The sequence below is a fragment of the Anabrus simplex genome, chromosome 13, assembly GCF_040414725.1.
Source record: "Anabrus simplex isolate iqAnaSimp1 chromosome 13, ASM4041472v1, whole genome shotgun sequence".
NCBI lineage: Eukaryota > Metazoa > Arthropoda > Insecta > Orthoptera > Tettigoniidae > Anabrus > Anabrus simplex.
In genome coordinates this window covers 106,661,327-106,683,372 of record NC_090277.1, presented here as the reverse complement: position 1 = coordinate 106,683,372, position 22,046 = coordinate 106,661,327, and the positions used below count along the sequence as shown (strand labels likewise).

Genomic DNA, 22,046 nt, shown 5'->3' with positions numbered 1-22,046 from the left:
ATTGTTGGGAAAATACTGCATTTAGTTCAAAGTTGGTTTGGATGTTTAATTATGTATGAAAATTATAATTAGCTCTTAATTTTTATGTCGGTGAAAAATAACTGCATTATTTGTGCTTTCAAATATAAATAATTTCTGATTTTTGGGCAAAACATAAATGTAATCATTTTGATTCTCTCTCCTGATCCTCATATTAAAGGCACATCAAATTCAAAAGCAATTTCTAATTATGCATCTATTTAGGATATGTTTATCAAGTATGAATGAAAATGAGTGAAAACTCCCATCGCAAGGAACATTTATGACCCAATGTTTTTTATAATATTTTTTTTACTATTTCAAAAACTATTTGAGCAATCAAATTAAAATTCAGAATGTGTCCTAACTATAGGTATATCAACCTGTGGTTAAAATTTCAAAATGATCCGTCCAGTAGTTTCAGATTTTCAAAACTCACTCATCAGTCCCCTTAAATTTTACCGGATGGTAGAGATCAGACTAGGATCACCAATGATGCGAAAACTGCAAAGGCCCAGACAGAATCAGGAAGTGAATGCATCATGACAATGCACTGACGGATTGGCATGCCTGCCATCTATGTGCCTCAGAATCTTTGGAACAGCATGAGGATATGAACATAAGAATAATAGTTAACACCACCTTTCCAATACTTATCTTTCCTTATATTTAGGAAATAAACATTACAACAGGCGTTGTAAGATGGAACATGTTTCGCTTAAACTGTCGTAAGTATCATCAGCCGAAATAAATCTTGGCCTTAAGTTAGATCAGGCCCCGAACCTAGTGTCCTTAGCATATATGGTACCCTAAGAATCAACATTTACATTTAGAAAATCAAAATAGGCTTAAAATTAGTGTAAAAAAAACATAGAATGTTGATTTTCTAAATGTAAATGTTGATTCTTAGGGTACCATATATGTTAAGGACACTAGGTTCGGGGCCCTGACCTAATTTTAGGCTAAGATTTATTTTGGCTGATGATGCTTACGACAGTTTAAGAAAAACATGTCCCATTTTACAATGCCTGTTGTAACGTTTATTTCCTTTATAAGGAAAGATAAGTATTGGAAAGGTGGTGTTAACTATTATTCTTATTTTAATGTTCATATCCTGATGTCCAATACGGTCTATAATGAGATTTATTACTTGTAACAGCACGAGGAGTCGAAAGAAATGTAATCATACACATACTAAGTGCCACGACAGCTCGTCCTTAATATATAAACGTTACGCAGTTGTCAACCCAATGCTGCTCGACGATTTAATGCTCAAAACAGAGCAGCGCACAACTCAGACTTGCTTAGTAACAATCTTGCCTAGTACCAAAGGCCAGGACAGATAAGTATTGAACTCGGCAGCGGGTGTCACAGTAACCGATATAAGAAGCACGTCATAGCTTGGTGTTGGTTCAGATTCTCTCAGTGTTCTTAGTATTGTTTGTTTTATGCCACACTGATTCAGAGAGGTCTTATGGTGACTATGGGATAGGACAGAGCTAGAACCGGAAAGGAAGCAACTGGCTCATAAGGTTTGCTCAGTGGTAGTATATTCCTTGGTATTATTGTACGCATTTTGAATTTCAGAGTTAGCTTTATGTACCGTAGCCTATTTACCCGTTGCCAATTGTTGACTCACCTTCATTCATCTGGGCTTTGTAATTTCTCCATTTACTTGTATAATCTACAGCAGGGTCGCCCAAACTATGGTCTATTGGCCACATCCTACCTCCTATTACCTGCCTGTATTGAAGTTACTATCAAGTGTTTTTTTTTAATACTTAAATTTCTACTGGTTATACTCAGTTTCTACTGAAATAATTTAACCGTTTGAGTGGTAAGAAGTGCGAACGCTCCTCCCGATACTTACTGAAATTGCCAGGAGCACAATCGTGCTCTTCTTGCTAGTGCCTTATTACCCAGGCATAAAGTGGGTGGCATTCTCAGCATACTCATTGTAAATAGGCGTGGTCCTAAGAGGGTTAACTATACTGTACACATACAATAACCGCGAAAGGAAATGATTTTGGTTCGACTTTATTCAATCTTTGAATAATAATAATAATAATAATTATTATTATTATTATTAGATTGCTCATTTTATGGTAAATGTTAATAATAATAATAATAATAATAATAATAATAATAATAATAATAATAATAATAATAATAAAGATTTTTAATCTGAGTAGTTATTGTATGTCATTGGTGTCACTACGAAACTACACCTATGAAATTTACAAACTGCAGTACACTGTACATATCGTTAATGAGTTTATCAGTTCATATCTTCATCCTGAGGTGGTGCAGCCCATGGAAGTTGGCTGTATGCACCTTTTTAACTACACAGTAGCCTTCCCACCAATGTTAAATTCTTGGCAGTACCAGAAATCGAACCTGGGCATCTGAGAATGGCAACTACTAGAGCTAACAGTTACACAACTGAGGTGGACAGTATCAGATTGAAGGTATTCGAGTGTTTGGTCATGTCAGTCTGAAATACTAGGCAAGACAGCCAGTCATGTTCTTTTAGCAATTTAGAAATTTTCTCCTATAGAAATTTGTGGATTTCCTCTTGCAGAGCAAAAGATTGTAGCCATTGACTTAGCCACCCTACTTGTACATCAGCAACTTACTAAGTTCAAACCACCAGTTCTACACTTTGCGTAATTTTGCGTGCGCTTTTACATCTAGATCACCAAGCTTATTAAGTTCAAACCACCAGTTCCACACTTCTCATTAGGCAAGTAATTTTGCATGCGCTTTTACCTCTAGAGTACCAACCTTTACGAACTGGTTAATATTCCATCATCATCATATGCAGTTTCCAGCTGTTGGTTGGGTTTGCTTGTTAATATTCCATATACATTCATTTAAGAGCATTGGCTAAAACTTCATTTGTCTTTTGGACTTTGCATAAGATATATTTTATATATTTTGTTAAACTGTACATTTGGCCCATAATAATTGATCTTCTTAAGTACTAGCCTTGAATGTAAAAAAGATTGGGCAGCCCTGATCTAGAGTTTGTTTGAACCTTGATGCTTCATTACCATCACAAATTGCCTGGAATAATGTACATGTAATGAGCTTTATCTCAAATGTTGCAATTCTTATAAAGAACTAAGAAGTCCATTAATTAGAGGAATATGCCATAACACCCAATCAAGTGTATAACATTGATGAATCGGGCCTGAACTATAAGATGCTTCCACAATGAACTTGCTGCATGAAACGACACTATGAAAGTAACAAAACCTGCCAACGAGAGAGTGACTTTTGCTACTTGAGAGCATTCAAGAGCATTCATTTGTCATCCCTTCCTGTATATTATCAGCATAAAAAATCAGCCTGGATAGCCATTGGCCCTTTTAAATCATGGTTCTTTGAGCAGTTTGTGCCTACAGTTTAACAATATTTGAAGGCAAAACAACTCTCTCTACCTGCCCCTTTGATGTTGGATAGTATGCCATTGCATCCATGTGACAAGGAACGTTACTTCTCTTGTCCAACCCATGGATAAAGGGGTACTTCATTGGCTAAAGAGGAAATATCACCAGAAATATGTTGCATCCATTTTAGAGGACTAAAGAACGCAGGAACCTGTTTGAATCAATAAAATGTTTTAATATAAAAGATGCTATTTACTCAATTGCTGTGGCTTGGAAGAAAGAAATGAAAGCATCAGCACTTAAAAAATCATGGGGTAAACCTTGGCCAGTGACATTTGAAATTTATCGAAATGGATGTGAAGATACATAGGCAATCATCCAAGATTTGCTAATCTTCCAAGCTGATGTTCAAACAGGCCACGCTAGTGAATGTCTTTCTGAAAATGATGATGGCTGCACAATGGAAGAACTGGACAATAATCAGTTCATCACAGCTGTTATCCTGATACTGAAAAAGAAGACTATGATGATGTAAACTAAGAATCTCCTGGTCGAGTGTCCCATGTAGATGGCAAGCAGGCTTTTGATTTAGCCCTTTTGTACAATGAACAGAATTCTTGTTCCATGCTTAGGGGTGTTCTGTGGATAAGGAAATAGAGGGATATAGGAGCAAAATCTTGAATCTCATCTGCCAGACTAATAAACTTTACAGACTTTTTTCATAAGTGTTTAAGGTATGCCTATTTAGGTGTTGGTGTATTGCATGTACTTACAGTATTGCACTTTTATTAGTATGTATAGTATTACTGTAAATACTATTGTTCCTCTGGTAATCTGACCTTTCTTGTGTTCCGATAATGCTCTCTTTGCCGAAGGTGACAGAATAACGAGGTTATACTATAGTTGTATAATAAATGTTTTAATTTGACTACATAAACACTGAATTTCTATGCATTTCAGTGATCGTCCTACATCATGGGCCTTTCCCTAGATATCACTATCACTTGTTTTAATCGATACTGATTGAAGGTTTTGTCAATTTTTTTATGGACTGCGTTTATTTCCCTTGAGTCTTGTTTGTGTATTCAAATAAATTGGGAACATGCATCAATTTCAAAAATAGTTTTTTTGAAAAGTACACCAATGAAATAGTACGTAAACGTATTACATTGTGGTATGTTGCCTTGTTTTATACCATTAAAAAAATATTTAATAGTGCCTTTCCGCTAGGCGAGTGAAACGGCCTCTGACGTAAGCGGCGCGCTGTGACGTCACGATCCAGTACCGCATGGAGCTCTACCAGCCGTTGTGCATCAGCCGTTGCTAAAAGCCGATTGTTTATTATTCATGATCGCGAATAACTTCGAAATGTCAGAAGAAAGGTTCAAAACAGCACAGTCAGACAATCTAACATGTGTAGATGTCATCATTCTTGAAAAATGTGACTTTTGTGGCCGCAGAAATTAGCGGATAACAAGCAAGTTTGTAAGTGGCGTCTTTTATATACGTGCAATGTACTGTAACCCATAGTATTAGGATAACAACGAACCTGGATAGATATCACATCACTTTCAACATTTCCTTCTAGACTGATTCCCCTATTAAAGAATAACATTACATTTTCGGGCTTTCAGCATTAGTAAAGTAAGAAATCGGATTTCAGCACTAACATAAACATATAGGTAGCATTATAGTACTAGTCCTCCGCTTCTGTGATGTAGTGGTTAATGTGTGCCACTCCCGGAGGCCCGGTTTCGCTTCCCGGCTCTGCCATGAAAGTTGAAAACAAATAGTACGAGGGTTGGAACGGGGTCTACTCAGCCTCGGGAGGTCAACTTAGTAGAAGGGTTTCGAATCGCACCTCAGCCATCCTCGAAGTGGTTTTTCGTATTTTCCTACTTCTCCTCCAGGCACCTAAGGCCACGGCCGTTTCCTTCCCTCTTCCTTGTCTATCCCTTCCGATCCTCCCATCCTCCAACAAGACCCCTGTTGAGCATAACAGGTGAGGCCGCCTGGGCGAGGTAATGGCCCTCCTCACCAGTTGCATCACCATACTCAAAGTCTCACGTTCCAGGACACTGCCCTTGAAGTGGTAGAGGTGAAATCCCTCGCTGAGTCCGAGAGAAAACCAACCCTGAAGGATAAACTGATTAAGAAAGAAAGAAAGAAGGAAAGAAAGAAAGATCATAGTACTGTAGGTCTATAACCTATCATTTCTGAAAAAAATATATATATTTATGGTTGGGGCAACTGGCCTACCCACTTCCGGGGCCCATGAAAGAGAATTAAATATCTTTGTGGAGGGAAAAAGTTAAACATGATAAAGATAAATATGACTTCATCTAGTTTTCACAAGTTGGGCTGAGTGGTTCAGACGGTTGAGGTGCTGGCCTTCTGACCCCAACTTGGCAGGTTCGATCCTGGTTCAGTCCGGTGGTAGTTGAAGGTGCTCAAATACGTCAGCCTCGTGTCGGTAGATTTACTGGCACGTAAAAGAACTCCTGCCGGACTAAATTCCTGCACATCGGCGTCTCCGAAAATCGTAGAAGTAGTTAGCGGGGCGTGAAGCCAATAACATTAATTGCATTTGGCTTTTAACAAGCTGAGCATATCAGGAAAGAAAAGTGTCCTGGTGACATTTTAGTCGCTCAATACAGGAATGTGTTTAGGTGCTGTGACTTTTACTTTTTGTTTTTTTTTTGTTTTTGCTGTTTGCTTTACGTCACACCGTCACATATAGGTCTTATGGCGACGATGGGACAGGAAAGGCCTAGGAATGGGAGCAAAGCGGCCGTGGCCTTAGGTACAGCCTCAGCATTTGTCTGGTGTGAAAATGGGAAACCACGGAAAACCATCTTCAGGGCTGCCAGAAGTGGGGTTCAAAACCTTCTATCTCCCTGATGCGAGCTCACAGCTGCCCGCTCCTAACCGCACGGCCAACTCGCGCGGTATTTTTACCCTTCGGTTTATTGACTTGGCTTGTATAACCTAAAACTTAGGCTAAGTTGGATAATATTTTAAACACCTACATCACTATTTTCACCTGTGTGTAATTATGGTATTTATTTCATTAATATTATGATAATTATTATAATTGAGCATTGTTAACTTATAAGACCCCAACAAACAAGCATTGGTCTTGTGTAGAGTTATACATTTGTTAAATTCACGTTGTTTCCTTTCATGATGTACACGCCTATTCTTTGTTGCTTTATAAAGACATACATAACTGTCCCATGCCAAGATATATTGGTAGAATTAGAGCTGTCAAAATGGTTCATAACCCCTTTGATTTATTATCTTGACATGGATCACCCAAAACATAGGTTAGGTTTGGAGAATACTTTAATAATCAGCATTATTTAATGCACTGTTTATTACTTTCATATTCCAAGATGTAATTGAAGCATTTAAATAAAGCATCATACATTAAAATTTAAAGTTTTACCACTAGAACAGCGGACATGGAAAAGTGATTTGAAAATTCAAACAAATTCATCTTACGTTAAAATCGTCAAAAAAATAAACTGTAGACTTTCCCGATATATCACCAGCATTTCTCCGGCTCGCCAAAATCCATTTCTCCCTAGTTTTAGCGTCTTTGGAACATGTATAAACAATTTGTTTGGTATGGTATGCGATGTGCTATTGCACATCGGAACTCTACACCATTTATAAGTTTTCTGCCTCACTGTCTGCGCAGGATTCATTTTAAGTCTAAAATATACCACGCAGATTATTATCCGATGTATAGACCTCGAATTTAATAAAACTAGACACTAACGTAAAGTAGAAATACGCGAAGTGTATCCTGCTTCTCACAGCGCACTACGTGTTATTTCGTCTGCTAATTCAGTCAACCTGTACGATGACGTCAGACCAATGAGATCGCGTACTTGCGTGACGTGACATTTTCGTAGATTTTTATCATGTTTGGAGTTATTATTTGTACATTCTGATCACATTTTTTAATTCTGCATGAAATTTTGAATCAGATTAGCATATTTTTAATTAAAACCCCGGATCATGCATGTTCCCTATTCTGCAGTTTTTTACAGTATGTTTCTTGTTTTCATAACGCAGATTTCTTTTCTTGTTTGTCAATGCTGTACGTAGCATTCTGTTGTTTCTGTGTGTTGCTGGGGTGGTTTATGTGAGGCTGTCTATCTGAAGCGGTAGTGGCAGGATTTACCTGGAGGATCAAGAGCCTGGTTTCCTCTCAAAAAGTTAAGGAGTTAGGAAACTTTTAGAGTCTCATGACCATGAGGGCAATGTGCTGTTCCACACACCACATGGTATAAACCTTTATATTTCACTCCACCAGGAGTAAGTATGACCTGTATGGTAGTGACTTGACTTGGTTGTTCATGGGAGTTCTTGGGACAGGTTTTTCAGTCACATTTGTAAATTATAGTTTGCAAACCTTTTCTTGAGCCCTGAACTCCATAGTGCTGAATGGGAACTAGGGCTCAAGAAAAGGTTCGTGTACTATACATAGCCTGTAGAAGAATTGTGATCTCTTTGATGGGGTAGATATTATTACTGAGAGGCAGAATGGTGGTAAATGATGGTAATTGTTTGCAGTCGAAGGAACCTTGTGGTGTGGGATGAAGAAAGCTCCAAATCTTATGGTTAAACATGCTAATTTAGCATGGTTTCTAATGTGATTTTACCGATGTCTCCAAGAGTAGATATCTGACTGTTCCAATAGAAAATGTATTCCGACCTTCTGTCGACAGAGGGCAGCTCCCTCTGTCGCGAGTGAGAAGGGTCTTTTCTCGGCGAGACCTTTTCAATATCTTCTCCTTGAAGTAAATGTTGGGCTATTTATGCTGGTGAATTAAGAGATGGGTCACACATACACACAGGAGCGGCATTTTTACTTTTCATATGGATGTTTTATAAGTTTAAAACTGTGCTAAACTACTGCATCATTTGCTTGCTTCGATGAATGATATAGGCGGTAATGTAACGTTTTGAATTTGATTCATTTGTATATTATCGGTTTTCTTTTTATTATGGCTTACCGAAGCCTATCTTCGTACTCGGGGCGAGAATGATGTGTGTGAGTTGAGTAGGTAATTGTGGTGCGTCAAAATCTGGTCTCTGTTTATTTTAAATGAGTTTCTCGATGTACCATTTTGCCGTTATTTGGAGGCATGGTCTGTGTGTCGGCCGGAAGGTCTGTTCTAGCCGTACGCAGTATGTAGGTGATGGATCTACGCGTGACCGTGGGGTCACAAACGTCCTACTGTCATTTGCCCTAGGTGAGCTATATATCTACTATTGACGTGAGACCTTATTGATGAAATGTTGAATTGCACTCTACGAGTTGCCTTGATTTTATTTACTCGCACCAATCTGCCGGAATTATTTGCCTTCGGGGGCAAAAGGATCGCGTGATTGAATGAATGTGTAGATGAATGAGCTGGGTGCCAAGATGACGTATCGGTCTGTTGAATTAATGCCTATTTGTTCCCTATTGTGCCTCTTTTTCTCATGGGTGCGAAGTCTTTATTTTGTTTGGTGTGCGCCCTAGTCGTTTATCGACCTAGAGTTCGCCGTGTTGGTTTATTTCTTTCATGGCCATGGGCTGGTCCATGTTACTCTTATTGTTTTGTTTTCCGTTCATTGCTCCATGGAGCATTCTCTTTGCCCCTCGTGGATAATTTCCTTGGTCCGGCAGTTCTCTGATTTAATCACTATATTATTTTATCTGCTCCTTGGTGTGTGGGAATCAATATGAGAGAGGTATTGTTAAATAAATGAAAAAACAGGGGTTTGATATAGATAAATGACTCCCACGCTTGAAATTGAGTTTCTGTTCCTCGCCGAAGGAAAGATCGAATAAAGATTAAGTAAATGATATTCAGCTCGCAGTTTTGAGTAGCGAGGTCAGTGATTGAATAAATGCTAACATCTCAAGAGTAACTGTGCCCTATGCATGAAAGAAAAGATGAGGTCACGAAACCTTGGTACGATTGTCTTTTGGGCTGACGCCGAGTATGTATGTATGTATGTATTACCCTGTTATTATTACTGATTATTTCATTTAATTAATCCCTTTTGATTTATGTTATATTACAATAAATTCTCATCTATCATTTATACGGATGTTTACTCGAAGTAGTGTTAGTTGCTAGCTTTAATTGTTTGAGGAGAATAACGTTTTCAGCTTAGGGCTGTGTCTTTTGCCCTTCCTGATCGGGGATCCACAGCTAATTTGTTTTCCTACGATGGTTGTGATTCACTGTGTGTGTTCTTTAGTTAGGGTGTGTGCGGCTCAATGGACATTGTAAAAGCATGTTGAGATTGCTGTTGTGATAGATGGAAAGAAGGTCCTTAAGATGGGGCTGGGAAGTGGAACTCGTATTCTGTGAGATGGTATTTGGGGTTCAAATTGTGTCGTAAAGTCTGCACATACGGGGAAAGGGCTTCCAAAATGGTCGGGCAGTTGACATTATGGAGTTGCAAGATGCTGAAGTGAAGGTATTGATCTTGATTGGTGGGTCAAACAGACCGTTGTAGAAAGGGGGTTAACATCCAGATAAGTAATGCTGGTACTCAGTATGTATGGCATAAATTTTCAATGGATCATGTGTGAGCCTCCATCAGTGTAGGGATCGGATGAGCTTCTCTGTTCCAAGGAAATCTACTTTACATCAGGAGATGTTTGTGGAATGTAAGCTGCTTCAGTGGATCGATGGTAGAATATCTGGCTCATGATCTCAAGTTTGCAGGTTTGTTCTGGGCTGAGGTAGATTAAAACCTTGGCACTCCATGTCATTATGGGCATGTTAAAGATCTCTAGTGGTACATTCAGTGTCACCCAACACTAACTCAGCCGTAGTATCTGTTCCAGTAGAAATCCACTTCCGTTGCTAGATAGCAGCACAATTGGAATGTCGATATTGGTAGGCAGGTCACCCAGACAACGAAGGTCTGCAGCTAGGTAACTGAGTCGTACGATCATCATCATCATCATCATTGAAAGTAAGGGGTTCACTTGGAAGGTGGCAAGTTCGAGGAAATCCTGTGTTCGGGAAGTTCTTTGTGGTTTTGATAGAATTTTATCCCTGCACATAATCTTGAATTTCTTAGGTCCACCAGAACATCTTTGATTTTGAGGTATTCTGTGATTATCCACTCAAGAAGTTGAAGGGGAATAATGGGAAGCTTGTAACTGTATCTAGTATGCCCTTGCTTTATTAGAGTATTGTATTGCCCATCCGGAGAATAAGTTGTTTTCTCATTTAAGGTCTTGCATAAGGCAAGGATATGTATATGATTTTGAAGAGCTAGCTCAATTTTGAAATGTTAGTGCCTTAAACTATGATAGACTTATCTGAGGACACTTAGGGTAAAGTTATACTTATTGCCATAGCCTACATGCTATAGAGAAAAGGGGTAAAGTAGGAGCATATGCTGCTTCTTATAAACTAGCAAGAATACTATTATAAAATATTATAATGATTGTTCCAATGAGTATGCAAGAAATTTTCTGACATGGGTTAAAACCACTGAAGTTGCTCTACAGTAAAACTCATTGACAAGTCATTAATTTATATCGAAAACTGCAATACATCACACTCCGAGATTTTCGGTGACTGTTTTGATGTAGGAACGACATCTTATCGCCTACTGTCAAGGAGGTCTCGCACAATAGTTATTGCACGACCAGGGATAATAACAAGGATATTAAATAAGAGTCACCAAGATGATCCCAAAAGAAAGTCGTGGCAAGACGTGGAAGTTACTTCAGCCCATCGAGGTCAGGTAGATTAGACAATAAATAAATTACTACTGACTAAAATAATAATACCAGATTTAAGTCAAACATGAACTTTAATAGATAGATAAGAAATTAAATAACTTCAAGCAAATAATAAATCCCAAAGTTAAAATAATGAAATGATTAAATTAAATCAAAGAAGCATTGAACATTTAAGTTTCATCAAAATTAAAGTTAAATTAATCTATTTTCACAATTCAGTCCCCAGAGTTAATCATCAGTCTGGTTAAGAGAGATCTATTTTATTTTATTTTATTTATTAACAAGGGGCGACTAGTCAGGCAGGTGATGACTGCTATGTGAAGGGCAATAAATTAATTTGTTACCTTGCATTAGTGAGGCAATAAAACAAGCTTTCAGAAAATAAATAGATTGTATTACTTTGTAATAATGACCTGTCACATTGAAACATGAAATAGTTTGATATGAGGAGAAAATTCACCGAGTTGCTATTAATTTTTGCGGCAGTGTATATTGTTTACTCAGAACACCTTTATTGCTCATGAAACTATAAGATAATTTCTTTTAAATTTTCTGAAGTGAAAGATTTAAATGAAGAAATTAAGATAAAATTAAATATTTTGTTTAGTTTAGTTAAATGTGCACATTCAACAATTCCATACATGCCATCAAGTAGTTACAGTCCCTTTTTGAGAGAATTAGAAGTAAGTGGGTAGGTTTAGCAAAATCCATACATTTTCAGTCTTTAATGTGTATTACATACAGTGGCTGGTAATTTTGTATCTGCAATATGTTCTCTTATAGTTATTTGTTCTACTGTAATACTTATTTTCTGCGTGAGGTAGTTCATTAGTGTGTTATTTTTTTAAAACATTGTGTTTACATTTTAAAATATGGGACTTTTTTTGTAGACTTGAAAACCTTTCCTGAATTATTGGGGCAACCAACTAGAAACTGAATACCTGGTCATTCTCTAATTGGTTTTTTCTTAAACTTATACTGGTTGAAAAGACTGTTAACGTAGATTATTGGTTTGTAGTGGGCGATTCTAGTTTGGGGTGTTATTTGGGTCTCTCGCTCTCTCTCCATGTTTGTATTTATGTCAGAGGAGAGGGGGGAGTAAATGGGAGGGATTTCTGATTTCCAGGAGAAATTTTGTACATCAGGATAATAGCTCAGTAGAGATCATCAATCTTGATCGCAGCAGGTCCCGAAGCCCTTCTCTTAACAAGTCGTACAGAAGAGGGCGTCGGAGTCGATCACGTTCGCGCGATCGCCGCCATGGGAAGAGATCCCGGTCGCGATCTGCATCTCCTGGTGGCAGGTCACATTCCAGGACAAGAAGAAGAAGGTGAGTGTGATTTTCTTTGTTATTCTCTCAACTCTCAAACTCAAGGCCAGTTACAGTACTTGTTACCTGTTTCGTGAACCATTTTCATTTTTATGGGAGGCCACTAGTGATGTGTTTTCATGTTCAATGATCTTCAATTGGTCCATGTACCTGTTTCGTGAACCATTGTCATTTTTATGGGAGGCCACTAGTGATGTGTTTTCATGTTCAATGATCTTCAATTGGTCCATGTGACGTAAGATGTTAAAAAGAGAGTTAAGAGGTTCCACCTATTCAATATACTGATATACAGTTGCACAAACTTATGTTACAACATGTTTAATTCGGGACCGGTTTTGACACATATTTGGTGCAATCATCAGCCGATTGCAAGAGCAGGGCAAAAGGTATACAATTATCAACACACATAACACAAAATATATGACAATGTTCACGCTCTAAAGGATATATGTAAAAATGTAACACTTTTCACAAAAATAAATTTTTCAGTTGATGTTCATAAGCAACATGACAGTCTTGTACACTCCTCCTGTGAGCGTTGAAATCACATATAATGATGTTGAATTAATGGATAAGAACGATTTAAGGGACTTGATTCAACACATTTAACCTTGAGGGCTACCTTGTTATATTGTGATAAAAAGGATCTTGAAGGATGCAGCTTGTGTACAGTTGTTGCTAGGCAAGGAATAACATGCTTTTGTTTTATCAGCACGTCCAAGGTGGATAGCAACATATGAGCTCCTCAGTTCGATGTGGATATATGAAGTCTGTAGAAAAATAGATGGAACCTCTTAACTCTCTCTTTAACATTGTGATTCTCAGTTCAGTACAGAACAAGTTTCTAACTTTAAATGTAAGATGTTGGCAAGAAGAAGAAAGACGAGTGTAGGTGGACGTGATGTGTACATGTTAGGAGCAGAAGCCTGTAGGAGTTGGGTAAGGAGGATACTACAATAAGAAATAACTGTATTTACCTAGAAAGGCAGTCAGCCAAACAGGACATAAAATAATTTTCTGTTGTCTGGTTCTTGTAAGGTTATTTGCTTCAAACACAGCTTGTTGAAAAAATGTGTAATTTCATGGAATATTCAGAATGCTATTATTAATAACTCTTTCAAGTTTCCCTTGAGTGTTCTGAAAATGTCACTTTAATTCCAGAAAAATTAATTTTCTCCTTCACAGCATTCAGTAATTCTTGGACTGTTGGAATTTCTTCTCTCTTCATAAAACTCTGAGAATGATCTGCGAACCACTGACTTCTCAAATTCTTCAGTTTCGATTTTCTTGCAATGTGGTCGTCACTTCCCCTGACTTTCAACTTACGTCCCATCCTTTTTGGCCTTGTCACAATCTTAGGTATTATTTTGGATAGTCCTCTCACTCTTACCCCACAACCTTTGCTGCCCATGCACTTGCTTTATTGAGAGGAAAAAATAAATTCCTCTTTTTGTTCTCTTTACAAAATGTTAGTATCTTAAAATGGGTGTTAAAAATCACAAAAATATTCATCTTGTATTTGCTAATAATGCTTGAAATATGACCAAAAAAAAATTCATTATGGTTTTAATTATTTTATGTGAATATAAGCATTTTAAAGAATATCGGACATGCCAACTTTCCCTATTTAAGCACGAGACTCCCTGTTTTTGGTCCTTCTTCCCTCTCCTGATTGCAGAGATGTATCTCCTGATTTTGAGAACAGTTTTAGTATTCCTGTATGTTTTGCAAATCACAGAATTTTCCTCGTTCTTTAAGTAGCTGGAGAGAATTGATGTTCAGTGAGCACTGATAAGGCAGGTCCAATCGGCTGGTGGTGGTCTTAAATATGACAGCATCTCTTATGTACTTCATTTTATTTTATCATTTCCACACAGCAATGCTGACTGTGAGACTAAATTTTTAGCATGTTTAAAACGACAAAATCTTGATTCAGATTAAAGCTTCCCAAAAAATAATTCTGAAAAAACTTATGACCTTTAGGCCCGGTTTCATCAATACAGGTTAGTACTTAACAAGGTGTTAAATCATTTTAACATACGATTTAAGAAAATTTGCGTTTTCATCAACAACTGTTAACATTAACAAATGTTAAACTGCGTATTAAAGTTAACATCAGCCATTTCCAATGTTAAATGGCTAACATTAGCATTTAGCAACCTGTTCCAAAATGGCTGCTGTGAATCTCGCTTTCAATGCGGAATTGCTCTATTTAGATTTTTTAAAGGCCCAGTTTCATCAACACATTTTAAATATATACTAACAAGTAGTTAGTTAATACGAAGTTAAAATTTTAACATCTTGCTAGGTTTCTTGCGTATCATCAAACTTTTCTTGTGAAATGTTAACTAATCGACTGTTAACTCTCCCAATATTGCGAACTGGTGCGAATCAAGGAGGCAGTGGTACTAACATGCTGTTTTACAGCGCGCTCCAATGCGCTTTTGTTTGCGTACAGCTGTAAAATATGGCGCGAGAAGTGAAACAGAATCGTAGTTCTAATTTTTCCTCTTTCGAAAAAGAGTTGTTAATTGAATTAGTTAGTAAATGTATATAAGTTATTGAGTGCAAACGCACGGATGGCTTGACATTAAAACAAAAGGGCGAGGCGTGGGAGAAAGTCCGCGATGGTTTCAATGGGGTTAACAGATACTTTTTTAGCGGGTATCCACTGTCACCTAACAAAATCACTTCGTTAATTGTCCAACTTCAAACTGTGCTCCGATATGGGAGTTATTAAATATTGTATTGTCATGTGCAGAAGCAAACCACCTAGCAAGTATATCCCTGATTTGGAGGTTCGGCTCATTAACACCTGAACATTAACAGAGAAATATCCCTTCCGATTACGATATATTTTGGCCCAATTGCCTCCAGGTGATTGGATTCTTACATGTGTGTAATCTATTGCACCTAGAACAAACACTAGGAAAACGGCTTATTTCATAGAAGTCGCGGATAATTTGCTGACGCTCTTCTACTGAAGGGAATGTAATGTTATATGCCTCCTCTTCATGGATGCTATTGCTGCAGACACTCGTCAAACAACTCTACTGACAGTGGCTTTAGAAATTCCAGCATTTTCTCCGACCATTATGTGAAAATAACCAGTAGCAAAAAATCGTAATATTATCAGTACCTGCAACATTGGAGAAAGAGGTTAAGCTTCTCTTCGTAGGATATTCTAACCTCACTTGCATTTCGTCAACAACCTTAGCAACGACTATTTTCGATAACCTGTATCTATGAAGTAATTCTGCATCTGTCAAATTTTCAAAAGTCATTACGTCGCTGAACTCTTCTTCGATCAGGACTGTTTTGTAAAAGATCTAAATAGAGCAATTCCGCATCGAAGGCGAGATTCACAGCAGCCATTTTGGAAAAGGTTGCTAAATGCTAATGTTAGCCATTTAACATTGGAAATGGCTGATGTTAACTTTAATACGCAGTTTAACATTTGTTAATGTTAACAGTTGTTGATGAAACGCAAATTTTCTTAAATCGTGTGTTAAAATGATTTAACACCTTGTTAAGTACTAACATGTGTTGATGAAACCGGGCCTTACGAAACAATCCTGATCAAAGAAGAGTTCAGCGACGTAATGACTTTTGAAAATTTGACGGATGCGGAATTTCTTCATAGATACAGGTTATCGAAAATAGTCGTTCCTAAGGTTGTTGACGAAATTCGAGTGAGGTTAGAATATCCTACGAAGAGAAACTTAACCTCTTTCTCCAATGTTGCAGGTACTGATAATATTATGATTTTTTGCTACTGGTTATTTTCACATAATGGTCGGAGACAATGCTGGGATTTCTAAAGCCACTGTTAGTAGAGTTGTTTGACGAGTGTCTGCAGCAATAGCATCCATGAAGAGGAGGCATATAACATTACATTCCCTTCAGTAGAAGAGCGTCAGCAAATTATCCGCGACCTCTATGAAATAAGCCGTTTTCCTAGTGTTTGTTCTAGGTGCAATAGATTACACACATGTAAGAATCCAATCACCTGGAGGCAATTGGGCCAAAATATATTGTAATCGGAAGGGATATTTCTCTGTTCATGTTCACAGGTGTAATGAGCCGAACCTCCAAATCAGGGATATACTTGCTAGGTGGTTTGGTTCTGCACACGGCAATACAATATTTAATAACTCCCATATCGGAGCACAGTTTGAAGTTGGACAATTAACGAAGGGATTTTGTTAGGTGACAGTGGATACCCGCTAAAAAAAGTATCTGTTAACCCCATTGAAACCATCGCGGACTTTCTCCCACGCCTCGCCCTTTTGTTTTATCGTCAAGCCATCCGTGTGCTTGCACTCAATAACTTATATACATTTACTAACTAATTCAATTAACAACTCTTTTTCGAAGGAGGAAAAATTAGAACTACGGTTCCGTTTCATTTCTCGCGCCATATTTTACAGCTGTACGCAAACAAAAGCGCATTGGAGCGCGCTGTAAAACAGCATGTTCGTACCACTGCCTCCTTGATTCGCACCAGTTCGCAATATTGGGAGAGTTAACAGTCGATTAGTTAACATTTCACAAGAAAAGTTTGATGAAACGCAAGAAACCTAGCAAGATGTTAAAATTTTAACTCCGTATTAACTAACTACTTGTTAGTATATATTTAACATGTGTTGATGAAACCGGGCCTAAAACCCATTTAGCAAGGCCAGAGCTTTGAGCATAAATCTAGTTCAGAAATTTTTGAAGAGGCCTAAGGCAGTTACAATGAAGAATCATGTGTTCTAAAGCTCGGATACATGCAGTATTTCAGTATATATAAATAAATCAATAAATAAGAGAAAGTACATAATTGAATGGGGGGGGGGGGAAAGAATAAGTATTAATTGAGTAGAATAATGTGTTAAATATTCTTCAACGTTAAGCCATCAGTGATGTGTCGTAACATGTTGGGATATGACCCGAAAAAAATCTCCTGATTTTTTACTTTTGAAAGTTGGAACGTCTGCAATATATAGTACTTAATATTTTAATTTATCTTATACCTTGCTACCAACTGTTCAAGAATTACAGAATACTATTCAATTCATTCTTATGTTGATCACTAGTGCCTGGTGTCTTATTCGAAGAAATTGAGCATTCTGCGTCCAAAAAAGTCAGCTTGGAAAATTTATACCAGGGCACCTGCTTCAATATCCCCTTTTTGATGTCCATCCAACACACTTGCTATTGTGATTTAGTTTGAAGCTCACTGTTTAAAAAAAAAATACATCTCTGTAGTTTCTTTGTAACACTTGAACACCTCCTAAGAGACTTTAGTTTATTTTCAGCATCACAAACATGCTGAATTGTTCCTGACAGATGATTCCCTCCTGTTTCAAATTTGTTAATTATGTTGCAGAGTAAACTCAAGTTAGTAGAAATATATGCCAAGTTGGTTTTTTTTTTTTGTAAACATTGTGATATGATTCACTCAAGATGTCTTCCTCAACTGAATGATCAAGAACATGTCTTGCATTTAGAAGGAAGAGGAATCCTGTGGTCAGCAGGATCTGAAGGGAGGCGGAGGCAGTACTTCCTCATCTCTTCTTTCCATGCAGTTGCACTTTATGATGCAATACTAGACATGACACACAGAAGTTCTTTCCCATTTAATTACATTCAAAAGAACAATGTAATAAACTGGAAAGGTGCTAGTATATTGCTTCAAAAATTTATACTAAAGTGCTTAAAACTGAAAAGTAAGAATATCCTCTGTTTTTCTAGTACAAAAAAAAAATTGAAATATATATTTTTCTAAATGCCTGTGCCCTAGTTGTAAATAATTTTCCTGCTTTGAGATTGAATAATGTCACTTGATATGTTTCTCAGAGGTGGTTTCTCCATTATTCATTATAACTTAGCAGAACTACCCATTACTGACAGCATAACGTATCGAAGAGGAAGTGCGACATCTTCTCCGTTCGCCCGTAAGAGAGCTCAAGAGGTTGGTGGGACACCCGCTTGGTGGCAGCACAGGCGATTGCCATGTCAACAGAGACCCTTGGCCATTAGCCTGCGTTATATTCTCCTTCAGTTGTAGTAATTTTTATTGCTCATTAACGTTGCTGTCAGAGATGTTTCGACAGTTTGCATTATTAGTGTATTCACGATTGAGTGGTGTGAGAAGTGTTACGTCTTAAATACCTCGGTCTTTGTCGCTATTGTGCTATAAGGCAACGTATATCAGTGCGGGAGGAAGCTACCACATCATGCTCCCGTTTTGTACCCGGCTGCAGATCTGGATATGACCGATCGTCTTCAGGTAGGCATTACTTCTGGCCCCCTAAAGAGAGTGGTATTTTACTAAAATGGGAGAAGGCTATCCATAGAAAAGACTGAAAATTAACTCATAACTGTTTCGTGTGTGACATTCATTCATTTTTGTGATGGCATTCTCATTCACGTCATCGTACAATTAGAGCAAGTAGGAGTCTGAATAATTGGTTTCACATCGGATGGTAGCCAGTCGAATAAAAAGTTGTGGAAATGCTTAGGAATATCTGGTAACATAAAGAATCTGAGGTGCTATATTTCCAATCCAACTGACTCCAACATAAAATTATGGGCATTTTCAGATGCGCTACATATATTTAAATGTGCAAGAAATCATTTTCATGACAAAGGACAGGTTAATTATAATGGCAATATTGTTGATTATTCATTCTACAGGAAAGTTTACGAATGTGACTTGTCTCCTGAACTTTCCGGATTGAAAGTTTGCTACAAACTGACCTCTGCCCACTTGGATCCTAACTTGTTTCAGCGAACGAATGTAAGACTGGCATTTCAACTGTTATCAGTCGCTAATGGTATAGCATTCTATCGGGGTATTAAAACACAGGATTTAGAAGACAATAAACAAATGGAAATTTTCACAAGCAATTTAAACTGTGATTGACGCATTAAATTCGGCTATTCCCACTAAAGCACTGTATAAAGGATCACAGGCACATGAAACTTTAATTAAATGGTAAAATGTTCTCAGAGATACTCAAAATTCATTCGCTTTACAAAGGACACTGGAGTTTTTAAGAGTTACCATGGAAAGTACCTTAGAAGTGTCTGAATATTCGTGGGAACACAATTATAGCTACGTTTTGACAGGAAAATTTAATCAAGATCCCCTAGAACGTCATTTCAGTATCCTGCGATCACTAAATTGTGATGATAATCCGTCCACTATTGTCTTTCTACATTATTACACACATTGCAGCCTATTTACGTACCGACTAAACTTGCCTTATCGTCTGGCGGAAACTGTGAGTACAGAGCTGAATCCCCATTGACGTCTCTTGTTAATCAAATGCGTATTCTTGCGAGAGAAATTGAAAGTAAAATTCGTGCAGTGAAGAGACAAGCTGTAGATGAAATCATGGAAAAAATTGTGAACATCGAAAATGACATTCAAATACCAGACTGGGAAAACTGTTTACCTGAGTTAAGTGGGCGGAATTATAGCAAAGAGTACTTAGTGTATCATTTAGCCGGATACTTAGTGCAGAATATTTCAAGTGATTCAGTGTGATTTATGTCGTCCTTTCCTTTTCGGCAAACCGACTGATAATATGCCTGCTTCCCTTTAATTAAAGATTCCGACTCAATGCAGAGCGCCACATATCTCAAGTGTGCGTCGAAAAGTGTTTATAATGTGTTGTTGCGTAAAAGCTATCGTGTATGGATTTTTATGGGGTGATACTTTCTTCGAGTACTTGGATAATTTAGATGTTATTAAAGTGAAGTCTTTGCAGTTGGGGTGCTGTGAAAATCATGTGCTGTGTTTGCTACCAAAACTCATATTTCACTACTTGAAATATCGATTCCTCTTCCGTACGAAGGAGATAAGAAGGGAGCTGGTTACTTCGAAGGCAGCGAAATCATCCAGGAAATATTCCAAAGTGTCCAGCAGATGAAATCATTTTCAAACGTAAGTTGCATGCTTGAGTTTCTTAGTAGATTTTGAAGTAGTAGTCCCGATAATGCCTCTGTTATCTTCGTGCTCAGTCATCACTGTGGATGGCAGTGCCATCTGTGCGGCGGTCCACGGTAACTCTTGAAGATGTCACACTTCCTCTTCGATACGCTATGCTGACAGTATTAATTCAAGCACACTGAATCTTGTCCAGACATACTCTGTATCTCACTTCTCGTTGAGAAGATTGCGTACTTCTGTCTGAAACACCTAACAAAACTAATGTGTATGCGGTGTGAATAGATCGGCTGTGTGAAACAGCAGCTTAGATTGTAATACGGTTTGTAAAGCACACACTGGCCTGGGTGGCCCATTGTATATGGCTTGCGAATGACTTGGCACATCCTCCATCACCTTGCCTTTGCTGTGGTATCACATTGAATAGAACCTCTTTGCAAATCTAAGTAAACAAGAATGTTTCTTCAGGTCTCCACTGGCAGTGATTGATGGAACAGGTAATTTGTGTGCTATCATCACTGTGGACTACTCTAACTTACCCTATTTTTCCCTCATACTTTTTTGTTTCCCCCCTCATCAAGTTTACTCTTCTTTCTTCTACATACTCCTCTCAGCCATCTGTTCTTCATTCTCATATCCAGGTATTTTTAGTTTCATTTTCATATATTATTACCACAATCTTCTTTTTACTCGTATGGCTGTATTTATTCCTCTTCCTTGTACATTTCTTCAACTATCTGACCTTGTCCCTCATGTTATATTCCTTAGAAAAGAAAATTTCATAATTCTTTCATTTACAGAAGGTATGAGGAATTCTGTGGTTTTCTATGGAACAGTCCCATCCCACATTCTGCTTGTAACGCCTGTTAAGAATACATTATTTCCTATTTCTTGCTCATTGTCTCCCCTGATGCAAACATCCAGATGCATCCTCGTTGCTGGTCAGCCAGTTCTACTTATTTTCTTCCATAAGCTCCATTGATATTATTAGCATTATTATTATTATTATTGTTCGCCAAGTTGCTTCCAAGGAGTTTCTCGCCTGTGAAATGGAAGTGGGACTCTGTTACTCCAGCAGGTCCGAAGCTTGCTTAAAATATTCTGAGCTCGGTAAATTCTGTGAAGCAGGTTGCTAACCGTACTTACGCATAGTTCTGGGAAGGGGTTACAATCTTTAACAGTTCAGGAACTGTTGCCGTTTCGGGTAGTCCTAACTGCCTGAGCACAAGGAGGGCGACTCAGAAAAAATCCGAGGTACACACTCCTATTCCATAACAGTTGGTATCCCGGCTCTCAAGACTTTGTATGTCATAGGAAGAAAGAGATCCACCTTATCAATACTAATTTATTAAAAATTTTTATAACAGGACCGGTTTCGACTCTTCACAAGTCATCCTCAGCTGTCATATACATACACATTTAATACATGTTTTAACAGTTGTATCTTGCCAATAAACATTTCATATTTGACTGACATTAGGTAATATGTTTCAAAGTGAAATTCTGTTTTTTACGTCTAAGTTTAGAAGATCAATAATATATTAAAAAGATGCCTCTTTTTGAACACATTAAAAGGATCACAACACATGA

General features: G+C 37.7%; 1 protein-coding gene across 7 annotated transcripts in view; it reads left to right on the top strand.

The window, feature by feature from the left end:
* Positions 1-22,046, top strand: part of Isha (Insulator su(Hw) mRNA adaptor) — a 402,024-nt gene that overhangs the window by 133,004 nt on the left and 246,974 nt on the right. For 4 of the 7 annotated variants that reach the window (XM_067156871.2, XM_067156868.2, XM_067156874.2 and 1 more), the window contains exon 9: positions 12,311-12,514. In XM_067156871.2, the coding sequence (XP_067012972.2) occupies positions 12,311-12,514 (204 nt within the window). The remainder of the gene's footprint in view (positions 1-12,310; positions 12,515-22,046) is intronic. The other 3 variants (XM_067156873.2, XM_067156870.2, XM_067156869.2) reach the window with 2 other exon arrangements.